A 13820-nucleotide genomic window follows, 5' to 3' on the forward strand; every position below is an offset into this window, starting at 1 on the left:
TATAACGCTGTCTCGTGTTTACAGTGTCTTAAGTCTAAGCTAAGTCTAAAGTGGGCTGAGATGAAAACAGGCTAACCTGGAAGGGGTATTGCAGTTTTGTATGTACATAGCATACTTTTTAAGAAATATCAGTTTTGTTAATTCCTACCACTCACTCTCACACACACACACACAGTATATTGTTACACACTCACACATTTTGGGGATTAGCCCCTTTAGCAAAAATACGGCATATATTGTGTTAATCTGAGATGTCGATTCCCCAGCGAGCAGGTCTTCTAAGGCTTGAGGCACATTGCTGCAGAAACGAAGCGAAGTGGCATGTCTTTTCTATACTGATACAAAGTAAACTCAACTTTATCTCCACTTGTATACAGTTGGTTATGAAGTTAGCAATACCTAAAGATTTTTTATGTAAAAAAATAGCGAGCAAATGAGCAGTCGGGTCACCTGAAGTTCTAGATTTCTAGAATCTAGATTCTAGATGATAGTGGAGGGCATATTGTGCACATAGGTACTGCCCGCTGTGATGAACCAATGTGTAGACGCACAGGCATCCGTGCTGTTGCATCTAACATCGTATAAACAAATAGATCGATAAATCATTTACTGCACAGATTTTAGGTCTGATGCCAACTGACACTTTCACAGTAATTGTGAAACAAAACTAATAAGACTGAAAGAATATGCGTGTCGATTTGTTTCTTTGTTGAAATGATTCCTGATAAAACGTTCACTGTAAATAGTGCTGATAAGTTCAGTTTACTTTGAACCATTTTAGAAACGACGCGTCTTAGGTTGAAATCTATAGAGCGCGCTTTGACTTTGCTTAGACTTAAGTTTCAGTTAAAACGAGACAGATTTATGCCAGCGGTATAGCGCTGTCTCGTTTTAACAGTGTCTTAAGTCTGAGCAAAGTCAAAGTGCGGTTTATAGATCTCAGCCTTAGTCGCCCGCAATATGTCTTGACCCTAAGTTTAACAAATAATCCCACTTTTACTGTAATCTATATGATGAATTGGATCTTTACACATACAAAAGTAGTTGATTGCGACGGTCAATATGACCGCGGAACTCTAGACCGCTCTCTGTGGAATCTACGCCAAACATAGTATAGTCTAGGAGCTAGGAGTTAATAAAAAAGCATATTTGTGCAAATGATATGCAGGCTGTCTCTCTCATTGCTTTATTTATTGATTTATTTATTTTTGCTCATTGACTACATTCAAAGAAACATTAAATTTCAAAAACACTTTACACTCCTTTTTTATTTTTAACCTTTTTTTGAAACACAATGAATTCTATATTAAATACAAATCTTATATTATGAAAGGGCCAAAATTTTTTGTATGGCAAAAATAAATTTCGACTTAATGATTAGTCAAATCACTATTTAAGATACAAATTCGTATCTTATTAAATTCATTCTTTGTCTTTAAATGTTTACTTAAAATTATGGGCTAATTTTCTTCATTATGCTACGAAAATGCCAAATTTCACTGTAAATTCAAAAAATCACAAATCACATGAAATATTACATAGAACAATAATTTTATTAGAAACATTCAAAATTATCTAGTCAGGCTTAGGCTGGCCGCATATTATCGAAAACTGGCTAATTCTATTGTACTAAAATGACAGCTTGTGTAAATATATTGCCATCCCTCTCATAATACTCCCTGTGGATAAAGATAGCACTAGATTTGGACCTGTCATTTTAGTTTACAGATTGTGTGCAATAGAATAAGCCTTCCTGATAATATGCGGCCAGCTTTGAAAAAAAAATGCATTTATAATTTATTTATTCACATCACATCAGAAACCACATATCATTTGCATGAAAAATTAGGCAATTAATTCATCATACATATTATAACATACGAGGTGCTTAAGGGCTTATAATTTATCATACCTATTATACTGTTTCCATCTTCCAAAAAAGGTTAATGTGATTTTTTTTTGTGACAGCCTATTTGGTTACTGTAATTTTTTTTAGTTTTCGGACTAGTTTTTTTATAATTATTAGAACATCGTCCATCTCGCTCTTGAGTATGTCTCGCTCGTAAATGTTGGTTGAAATAGCATGTACGCACCGAAATACCGAAGAGAGTACTCTTAATAGTCTGTTACTAACCATATTTCTCTTTTTTCTGAATAAATTACTATTAAATAGCATGAAGAAAAAAAATGTATTAAACTATTGTGTAATTATAGTTTGAAAATCACTGAAGCATATTTTTCCATTGTAATTTAAGTGTTTCATTGAAACTAATTCACATGTTATATCATAATATCATAGTCAACGAGTCAATGATTTAAATTGGTATAGTTTGTTAAAAGTTCTAAAACTGTTACTGTAAATGGTTTCAACTTTTACGAAAAATGCCCCTCAATTTATTTCGTGGACTCTTGCACTATTTTGAGTAGTGTAGTACACTAAACCTACCTTAAAATTGGACAATAGACAATATCTCAGAAACCATACTTAAGTAGTAAAAAAAAGTTTGTAAGAAATGCGTGATACCCTGAAATTAAACAATTCAAATAGAATCATTTCTTCCCAAGAAATAGTGCGAGAACCAATGTAAAATTTGAAGAGGTACCTCATCAAAGCTAAAAGTTATGTAATACATAACTTATGGCGGCCTGTCTTTATGTTGTGGATTCTCGATTTACGAAAAGCACATGCTTGTGTAAATCTTGTTTCAGCTATAACAAGTAACTCCTTAAATTTTATTACAGTTTCTCGGACAAAAAGCTTGTATTGGAACAAAGAGTGTATAAATAATATAAATATAGCGACCAATTTAACGTGCATAATGTATTCCTTAAGTGTATTTTCCAAAAAAAAAGATTTATTACAAATAAGTGTATAAAATATGTGACGAAAATCTTAAATAATATTGGCAAACACTGATATATCAAAAACCAAAGATACACAGTGAAATGCTAAATCATCTAAGTGGTGGACTGAGCTACGCAGCAGCGGTTGAAATAAATTAAAATAGACGCGAGATTCCTTTTATCATTTAGTAAGCTTTTAATCTATGGCACTAACTGCTTAGTTCTTTAAAACACTTTGATAAAATATGGCAGTCTCAAAACAGCTGTTCTTTTTGGCGACCTGAGTTTCTACTTTAATCTTGTTTCAGACGCGCTTAAGATTTTTTGCAGATGCGCTTAAATTTGCCTAGCGTCTAGTTTAATTTCAATTGTAGCACATTTACCTCAAAAATTCTCACTTCCCAATTCTTAACTGACTCAAAGTAATAAAAGCCATACAGAAACTATCTTTAGTTTTTTTTATATCAGTGACGCCAAATGTCTAAATACGAGTGATTCAGTGCCTGACGGACCTTGATATAGTACGAATGTATGTCACAGTACACTTTTGTAAATACAACATATAATACTCTAAGAGCTGATGCCCGTTTGTTCAAAGTGCTAGTACCGGCCAACTTTTATGAAAATCATTAACAATACGTATCAATTAGATATCGGAAATCTGGCAAGCAACTTGTTTTGCGATTGCGGTAAAGTTACATTGATAATCTCAATTGTAAATAATGACTGAATTTATGGTATTCAGTTATGTAACAATGCAAAATTTCAGCTAACAGTGAGAGCGTCAGTCAGAGGTTAATTGTGACACTAGCTGTCAAATTATGGCGATTGGTAAACCCCCAATCATAAAAAAATATTATGACCTGTAATCTTAATCATGTTATAAAATTTCCCGGAATACTTATCAAATAATCAGATTTTGTTAAAAACCTAATATTTTTAAAAAGTTAATTGATATTTGAATTCATATTGAAGTGTTGTTGGTTTTGGGATTTTTACACGGCTAGCTTATCGGTATCTAGTTTTTACGTGTTCATATAAAATTTTATCTGTATAAGCACTTTGGAGAAGATGTCGGCCAACTCTTAGACTATGTATAAATCCAATTTATATTTGGTAAAAGCTCATGGTTGAGAATTGTAAGTTAAACGTATATGTACTGTTGAAAATTACTAGTATTTTATTTTTGGTCAAATATCCTAGGATACGGTCCAACGTTAACATTTAGATTGTACAGTTAAAGTAAGCGTAGTTAAGGCGATGCTTCTCGGTTCGAAAAGTGACCAGTTTAAAAAAAAATGGTTCCAAGTTTGAAATTTGTAGAGTTAATTTAATACTGGTTTTTAATCGTCAAATAAATTTTGAAGAATAATTTTTCATTTTCCAATATAAAAGGCAAAATTTATTCCTAAAAATGGCAAGAAAAAAAAATAAGTCTGCCTTACCTTATTTTGCGCTTGAAGAATCGGTCCAAAAACTAATGAAGCATATTTTCCCTTATACTTAATATACTTAATAATAATAAAAAAAATTGAACTCTTTAATGAAATCTAAAAATGTTACACAATTTTTTTTGAACTCCAAATTATCTTGGAACCTAACAGAGTAAACAGGGATCTGTAAATAATACAAAAAGTTAGCATTTAACAAGAGAATAGTAGCAACTATTTTTATATATTTAGTATGGGCATGTAAATAGTCTATTATTATGTATCTAGTATGAAATGTACTCCCAGATAAGTGGTTATGTTATAATATTATGCACATATCTAGTGTTTTGATGTGTTTTCTTTTCCTAACTGCAATCATTTGTTTTACAATATATCATATCTTCATTTATAGAAGCTCAAGGTATTATTGGAAAAACAAAATAGTTTGTTTTGTAAGTTTTTGATTGTCATTTCTCACTGACACTAGTGAGCAATTTTCACGTAAAAAGGTACATTGTATTGTGAGATAAAAGCAATCATGTTTATATATTAAGTGAAGGCTTTATAATCTTTATAATCTCTGTATATAAATATGACATTTAGATATTTAATTAACTTTAAGAGAATAGTGACTTAACAATTCTGGCCGATGACCACAATAATGTTACGGTCAGCTCATATGGTCAGATATTGACAATTATGATTTACGAGTGACTATTTTCTTATTACGAACTGTGTATAAATGAATTAATATTGTAATCATAGTTATTATGAAATGAAAATATGACCACACGCAATTGTTTACGATTATTGAATATCGAGAAGTCTTCGCCTTAATATGCAAGAATTGTTATATAAATAATATTTTAGCGCCAAAATCCATTTAGCGTCGCTTCATTGATACGTTTTCGTCGTTCTACGCTTACTGTACGCTTGCATGCTGCTTTCATATAAAAGGTGCTTGTATGAGATCTTCCATGTCACCAACCTTAATACAATTTGAGCATCGACACAACGTCAATGTAAAATGAACCTAAACGTTCTTGATTTAATCACTAAAAAAAAATCGGTCAAGCACGAGTCAGGCTCGCTCACGAAGGGTTCCTTACCATGTACGCCTAATAACACTATATTCATATTCATGGCGGCCATTTTGAAATTTTTACCGACCAAATTTAATTTCGCAACGTTTCCGTTTGGAGCGCTGTTTGTCGAAGCATGGCCAAACTTGAGCTTTAAAGCAAGGCGGTTAAGAACTATTTTAGTTTAACACTACAGTGTTTCGGGGCTCGAATTCTAACAATGTTGGTAAGATGTAAAATCCACGATGGAAGTGTAAACGTACGAAATACGTCTCTACGAAGCGACGCTGCATGAAAAGTGGTTTAGTGTTTGGAAGTTTCAACGAGAATTGTTTTTTTTTTTAATTCCTGTCTCGCAGATTTCGAACAAGCGCGTGAGGCGTGCAGCCCGGATGTTTAGGTTCTTCCAAAGATAGTGTGTTATATAGTTTACATTATGTTAGTTTTCGCGGCCGGCACCAGATGTGGGTAGTGGCCGAGGTTATGAATTTGTCTAATAAACATATCCTGTCCTGAAATTTTTGTTTTCCTTTCTTTCTTTTTAAAATGTCGCTCGCCAAAGAAAGACATTTTATTATTCTTAAGCTGAAATCTATAGAGCGCACTATGACTTTACTCAGACTTAATACACTGTTGAAACGAGACAGCGCTATACCGCTGACATAATCTGTCTCGTTTTAACTGAAACTTAAGTCTAAGCAAAGTCAAAGTTCGCTCTATAGGTTTCAACCTTAGGGTGAGATTTATAAAGCGCACTTTGACTTTGCTCAGACTTAAGATTGAGTTAAAACGAGACAGATTTATGTGGGAGATATACATCTGTCTCGTTTTAACTCTGGCTTAAGTCTAAGCAAAGTCTGAGTGCGGTTTATAGATCTCACCCTTAGAGCCGGCGCTCATCTGGCGAAGCACAGCGCAGAGCATTTTTCACTGCCAAATCATTGCCGACTTAACTCGCGCTAAAATAATATCGAAAATTAATTGGCCACTAATAATCGCCGTGAGTAAAAGAGATGGTCCGATCAGAAGTGTCAAGTAATTTTCAATATTATTTCAATGTACGCAAAGTCGATAATGGTTTGGCTGTAAAAAATGTTCTGCGCTGCGTCTCGCCACGTAGGAGGCAGACGTCTTAGGGCCGGCCCACATATAGCAAAGCGCAGAGCAGAGCATTTTTCACAGTCAAAATATTATCGACATTGTCCTCATTGAAATAATATCTAAAATCAATTGTGCATCCGTGCGGATCCGCGCGCAGTCCCGCGCGTGCTCGCGTATTCTCTGGTAGAAATTCGCGTAATGTGTCACGCGATAAGAAAAATTTCGCGGGCATGCTCTGCGCTGCGCTCCACTATATGTGCGCCGGCCCTTAACCATGAGGCTATCACTGCTTGGCTTGGAATTAAAAATACTAAAAATGTGCCTGATAAAATGAATTTATTTCTCAACATTAATATAGAATATTACATAATATCTACATAGTAACTTGTCTTAGGTAACTATCTACATACAATAGGTACTAGGTAAGTACATCTTCAAATTATCTACATTTAATTTGATAAAATATAAGGATATTAAAGTAAGAATACTTAGTCGAAAATCTTTGAAGCAAACTAAAATTATTTTTAAAATAAATTCAATATGATTAATTTCAGCATAAAATAAGCTTCAATCCTTTTTCTTTGTGTGCTTGGAAACTCCCTTGGTTCGTTTCCACTTCATTCTTCTATTTTGGAACCAAACCTTGACCTGGAAGTTGGGAAAATTTTAATTATTAGGTATGTGTCTATAGCTAAAGTACTTAGAATATATAGACGTGGTACAAGACGTTTTTGCTCAACGAACGTTTCTCATGCTAACCGCTAAGATGAAGAAATCTGCGTCGTTTTTCCTTTTGAGGTCGGGACCCTAAAAAGGTCATAAGTACGACAGGTTTTTGGATGGAGTATGCAATAGTTTCGCGGAGTTGCTACTCCAATTCTCAGGCCGAGCGTAAAAGTAAAGTAAAAGTAAAAATAACATAATATTCTTTATTGTACACCAACAAGACAAAGTAATATATAAATAACATTATAGATTTACTAGCTGATGCCCGCGACTTCGTTCGCGTGGATGTAGGTTTTTTAAAAATCCCGTGGGAACTCTTTGATTTTCCGGGATAAAAAGTAGCCTATGTGCTAATCCAGGGTATAATCTATCTCCATTCTAAATTTCAGCCCAATCCATTCAGTAGTTTTTGCGTGAAGAAGTAACAAACATACACACACACACACACACACATACAAACTTTCGCCTTTATAATATTATTAGTGTAATAGTGTAATGTACAAAAGGCGGCCTTATCGCTAAAATAGCGATCTTTTCCAGGCAACCTTAGGGTGAGGAGATAATAAAGTGAGCGTACCTGTCTTTCAGTGAGATGCAGCGCCACGGCGATCTCGTATCGTCGCAGGCGCGTGAGGTAGTTGGCGCGCGCGAACTCCGCCTCCAGGCTGCGGATCTGCGCCTTGCTGAACGCCGTGCGCTCCTTGCGACTCGTCGACGACAAGGAACGCAGCTCTGAGGATACAAGTGAAAATTAAAAATTGAAGAGCGGCGCACAAAAGAGTTCCTAATAAGAACCGCTAGGATATGGAACACTATTCCGGCATCAGTTTTCCCCTCCACCTTTTTTTTTTTTTTCTTTATTTATTTAAGGGCTTTGATACATTAAAGTACATGTCAGCCCTATTATAATCTAATTAAATACAACAATACAACAAAATTCTTAATCTAACAAAATAAGTCCCCTCCACCTTAAAATACCTAGTTACCTATTTACTTTTTATGGGGTGCTAGTATGGTGCTAGGATACGAAAAAAAAAATTCGGCAGCTTTGGGCGCCCTCCGAAAATAATTTAACTGAATTTCTAATTCAATATTTGGTTTTGGGTTACGTACATCAAATACTACAGGTTTGTAACTTATTTAATCTACGAGCCAGAGACCTGTGACACGCGGACAGACAGACAGACTGCACATTGACTTGAATAGGGCTCCTGAATATTCCTCCATGAATAGGCTGAATCCTAAAAATGCTTGGCTTTTCGTTTCTCCGAGAAGGTTTCTGCAATTTGTTTATCTTAAGGCAAACTAGAGTAAGTATAGCAAGGTAAATGAAGATCAGATGGCCTGGTTAGACGCCGGCGCCATTTCTGTTTACATGATTTCCCATCCACAGGTGGGTTTAATGAGTAGGATGTTGTCTTTAATACCTACCTACTATTGCTACTACAGTATACAACGGCGTTATGTCGATCGTAAAATGACATAAATCTCATACAACAGCTATATATACTCATATAACATACATAGTACGCGACAGGTTGGGATGGCAATCCGGGTATGAGGCGAAGGGACGTCCGCACACCCACACGTCAACCGCGCTATCCCGCACCGGGTTAGCGTGCGGGGCTTCCCCACCCCGATTGCCATCTCGTCCTGACGCGTACTACTATAGAGCATGATGTAGAGGCATGCAGCCTCTTTTAAGACCGGCAGCTGCGAAGAAAGCAACACACTTTGCAGCTGTCACTTAGAGAACACAATTTGAATTCGGAACGATTCGAATATTCTGCTGGCCTGGACGAACCCCGGGCAACGCATTCAACCAATTCACTTCAGATCATCAGGACCGAAACACCTCGGTCTAGCATCAAGCTCCGGCCCTCGTTTTTCTACCACAGTTTTAATTGTAACCAAGGCACATGTTGTAAAGACAGCCCAAGTAATACAAGTGATAATATGTAGCGGCATTTTTATTTATCAGTTATCATAAATGCTGCATGGCTGCTACAATAGCTACGCTGTAGAGATGTTTCGCAGGTTTGATTAGGATTCCGTAAGTTCGGAACTTCGGATTAATTTTGCACCTTCGGTTCCGATAAATTTTAATCGGAAGTTATATCGGAGGTTGAATATGCTGAGCTGCTGTTTAACTACTAGAGTACCTATTGCTTTGCTTTTAAATTCGATTTTCTGATAACTGATGAATACCTACCTCATTTATTTTTCTTAGACCTGCCCTTAAAACATTTTTCTTCTGCATCCGCCTCCGATTCCGTTTTCAATTCCGACAAACTAAATCAAAACTCCGCTTCCGAATTCGGTTCCGATATAACCAATCTCGTTACGAGATTGGTACTTGGTACCTACCAAGTAGGTACGTACCAAGGAGGTAGGTACGCCTGCTTACTTCTACTTACCTAAATTATTATCATCATCATTATCAACAACCCATCGGCTCTAGTAAGTGAGGTAGTCTCCTCGGGTCTCCTCTCAGAATTAGAAGGGTTTAGCCATAATCTACCACGCTGGCCAATTAATGAATGGAAAACTTCACACATCTTTGAGAACATTATGGAGAACTCTCAGGTGCCTATGCAGATTTACTCGCGATGTTTTCCTTCACCGTTAAAGCAAGTGATATTTAATTACTTAAAACACGCATACCTACCTAGTCGGAAAATTTTAAATTATTAATTGGGACCACACTACATAGTTTAAAAGCTCAAACTAATAGGTATAAAACTCACCCTCCTCACTGAAAGCAATAGAGCCTCCTGTCTCCAAATCTTCTTCCTTCACCAGCATCGGTTCTCCCCACTGCCACTCCCATTCCTCAGGATACACCTCCGGACCCTGGCCCTGGTCTGGTGCAGCTCTATAGTCGTACAACATTTGGAAGTAGTTGGGAAATTCTTGGTTGTTTATAACCTCCTGGTACATCATGGGCTCGAAATTTTGAAAATCCTGCTTTTCTGTTCCCTCATTTTGTAAGAAATAGTTAGCTTTGAAATACTCCATACCTACCTACACCTACTATTCAGGCCTTATATATTTTTCTATTAAAATCTTTTGGATAAAAAGAATAAGCTTTTAACAGACCTCTATTTATTAAAATAAGTAAGTAGGTACTTAAGCATACACAAGTTAACAAAAGTACGAAGTTTGCGGTTTATACCTACTCAATTTTAAAAACTTGCAAAGCTAAGAGCTAAAACAATGAAGAACTACTTACAGAATTTTCAGTTACAAGTTAAATATAATTTAATTAAATCTCAAAAATTATGAAAACTTTTTTAGTTAATTTAGAAAACATATTAAAATAAAATGCACAATGAAACCTAAGTTTTAGTAAAGAAAATTCACACATCTAAAATCATGAAAATTGGTAACTGAAAAATTCGAGAAATAATGTTCGAACTTCGGAAGAACTTTCACAAAACTTTGTCTATTCTTCTCTAAACTATGTATAACTGAGAACACGTCCACCTATCCCGAATTTCAGGATGTAATGAGTGAGATGCGCGCGCGCAGCAGTCCGGGGCGTTGGGCGGGACCATCAAACAGTGGTCATAATATCATAACTAATGGTAGTTTGTTTTATCAAGTTACGCTCGTTTGTCTGATGGCAGTTTCTTTGTTTTTTTGTGGGGTGTCTTTTTGAAATATTTACGTTGATTTTCGACAGTAATACTTAATTAGACTTTCGAGTGCCTACGTATTGCATGATGCAGTTATTTTTACATACTTTCATCTCTTTGCTAATACTTACTTACCTAATTCAGGTAGAATCTTACCTACCTAACTAGATATCATAATCATCATCATTAGCCTGTGGACGTCCACTGTTGGACATAGGCCTTCCCTATAGAGCGCCACCACACCCGGTCCTCAGCCTTCCTCATCCAGCCACTTCTAGATATAGAGATATAGAACTAGAACTAACTATTAATAAAATCTACCTAATCTAATCTGACAGTTACCTTGGTCAGCATATTAGTCTGGCCATTCAACGAGGTAACGCAGCCAGCGTCCTGGGTAGTGGACACCCTGCCTCGTTACTGTGATTTGGATGACATTTTCGTTTTATAATTTTTATACTTAAGTACTTATTTATAGTAGGTACCTATTTGTTAATATTGTTATTAATTATTATTTCATCTATATTATAAAAAGTAGCAATTATTAAAATCTAGCACATATTTCATGGAGCCTCTTCATTATTGCTTCTCAAAAAGTCTAAATCACGTGGATACGGAATGAAGTTGAACATCAGTCAGTTAGTTAAGACACAGTATACAATTTATAACTAGAACTAACCACTTAGCTGATTCCCGCTACTTCGTCCGCGTGGATTTGGATTTATTGAATTCCGTGGGAACTTTTTGATAGTCCGGCATAATATATTATTATGTCACTCTCCTTGTCTTTCACTAAGTAGGTATACTTCTATCATTAACAGGGCTCTCTCCGTCACTCGCTTCTACTCGCTTCATACAATCGTAGTTCCAATTTTATTTGAATATTAAGCAACCAAAGTCCATGAAATTTTGCAGACATATTCTAGAAACTAATATCTATGTCTGTGGTTTTCCAGATTTCTGTTAAAATATTCGGTTTCAAAGTTACGCGGTCTTAAAAATTTACATACAAATCTTTGAGCCCCTGTAATTTTAAAACTACATATTTTTAGAAAAATCTAAAACACCACAGACACAGATATTAGTTTCTAGAATATGTCTGCAAAATTTCATGGACTTTGGTTGCTTAATATTCAAATGAAATTGGAACTACGATTGTATGAAGCGAGTGGAAGCAAGTGACGGAGAGAGCCCTGTTAAGATGGTCAAAAAACCCCACCTCTTCTCTGTAAATGCAAGTTATTATTTAAACACTATTTCTATCAACAAGTAGCCCGTGGGAAGAACAGGACGGGGAACTCCCGGGGGAGTCGCCACTACGGGGTTAACACGTGTAACTTGCCCTTTCACACCTAAATCTTAATTTACTTAATTCTTATTAAGTATATGAATTAAACTTGATTGATCTTGATTAATCTTGATAGTAACAAGCTGATATAATTATGTAATTGCTCTTTGGGAGATCTTTGAAAAAAACGGAAGGGCTGAAAAGTTCTGAGCCTAGGGATAAAAAACTAAATCTTTATTTTTCAATATGTGTCTACTTATAGTTTCCCTTCTCTCTACTTCAATGTACTTCTCACATCGGAACTCTTCGATTTTTCGTGATACGTGGTATTTAAATGATGCCTGAAATTAGGTTTTTAGAAATCCTGTGGAAAACTTTGATTTTCCTGGATATCCTATGCCCATTCTCGGGATGCAAGCTATCTCAGTAATTCAGTATCAAATGTCAAATCGGTCAAACACGCCGTGAAAAGCTAGCAAACAGACAGACACACACTTTCGCATTTATATGATATGGATAATTAGGTTAAAGGAAAATCTAATGGCGTGTATAACCAGGCGGTACAACTCAATGAGCAATTTCTAGGGCATCGGAACGACACTTCCTTTTATGCTATAAACATCTAAGCTTCGCCGATCTAAACTATAAGTAGTATAATCATGAGCAACCTATCGCCGGGGCACTACTGAGTACAGGTCTTCTCTCAAAATGAGAAGGGCCATAGTCTGTCACGCTGGCCCAGTGCGGATTGGCAGACTTCACGCACCTTCGAGGAAATTATGAAGAACTCTCAGGCATGCAGGTTTCCTCACGATGTTTTCCTTCACCGTTAAGATATTTAATACCTTCGAAAAGTCAGAGGTGCGTGCCCGGGATCGAACCCTCGACTCCCAGGATAGAAGTTCGACGATGACTTCACCACTAGGTAATCGTACTGCTTAGCCGTGATTTATTTACCGTGATACCTAGGCATAATTTTCTCATTTCTCGTTTGTCGACCTCTCGCGTGCGTCCCCATGTTTTGGCAGCTGCGTCTCTTGCCCGAACATAAGTCCATTTTTTAGGCACTCAGCTCCTGTTTACTTATCGTCATCACATTTCTGTCACATATATTTGTAAAACTGTGACGCACTGTCATGGAACTCTTGAACTTGGGTGAATACTTGTGAAGATTCCTATAACTGCTTGCCTATTTTTATTATTTTTGTCGTTGGTTCTATAGCCCTATTAGGTAGGGATACCAATTATAGTAGAGACCGACAGGTCGAGAGGCAATCGAGATGGGGACGCCCTGCACACCCACACAGCGCCCGCGCCAACGCAGTGCGGGATAGCGCGGCTGTGCAGGGCGTCCCCAATTGCCATCTCGACCTGTCGCGTACTATAGGTACAATCCAAATAAAAATTATGCACCCGACTTTTATGACTACCTAAGTACCTAGGTAAGTAGGTACTAGCTAGGTACCTACTCCCAAGCTTTTTGCCAAGCGATATAATTAATTTGTTGTACATTGTACCTAATATCCTGATATTTATGTCCCTAAACAGAACTTCTTTGGGGACAAAATGTACCAGATTATAAATATAAAAACTAAAAATATTATGAACTACCTGATGCCCGCAGCTTCGCCCGCGTGGATTGGTCAGATTCTCTGCAGCATCAGGATTGAGGAGTTGGAATCCAAATTTTTTATGAAACAATGTCACAAAG

The 13820-nt window shown here is 36.4% G+C and overlaps 1 protein-coding gene and 1 long non-coding RNA gene across 2 annotated transcripts; one reads left to right on the forward strand and one right to left on the reverse strand.

Annotated features, from left to right (window-relative positions):
* The first annotated feature begins 49 nt into the window (after positions 1 to 49).
* On the forward strand, positions 50 to 2475 carry LOC123873385. The gene is made up of 2 exons (XR_006797676.1): positions 50 to 797; positions 950 to 2475. It is a non-coding gene; the product is annotated as an uncharacterized LOC123873385 (long non-coding RNA).
* A 4536-nt stretch (positions 2476 to 7011) lies between these two features.
* Positions 7012 to 10360, reverse strand: LOC123873377 (homeobox protein php-3-like). Its single transcript, XM_045918221.1, has 3 exons — positions 9931 to 10360; positions 7761 to 7915; positions 7012 to 7105 (listed from the first exon to the last, which is right to left on the reverse strand). The coding sequence occupies exons 1-3, from the start codon at positions 10199 to 10201 to the stop codon at positions 7025 to 7027; spliced, it is 507 nt and encodes a 168-aa protein (XP_045774177.1). The 5' UTR covers positions 10202 to 10360; the 3' UTR covers positions 7012 to 7024.
* Positions 10361 to 13820: the final 3460 nt, after the last annotated feature.

The sequence above is a fragment of the Maniola jurtina genome, chromosome 16 (genome assembly GCF_905333055.1).
Source record: "Maniola jurtina chromosome 16, ilManJurt1.1, whole genome shotgun sequence".
Lineage (NCBI taxonomy): Eukaryota > Metazoa > Arthropoda > Insecta > Lepidoptera > Nymphalidae > Maniola > Maniola jurtina.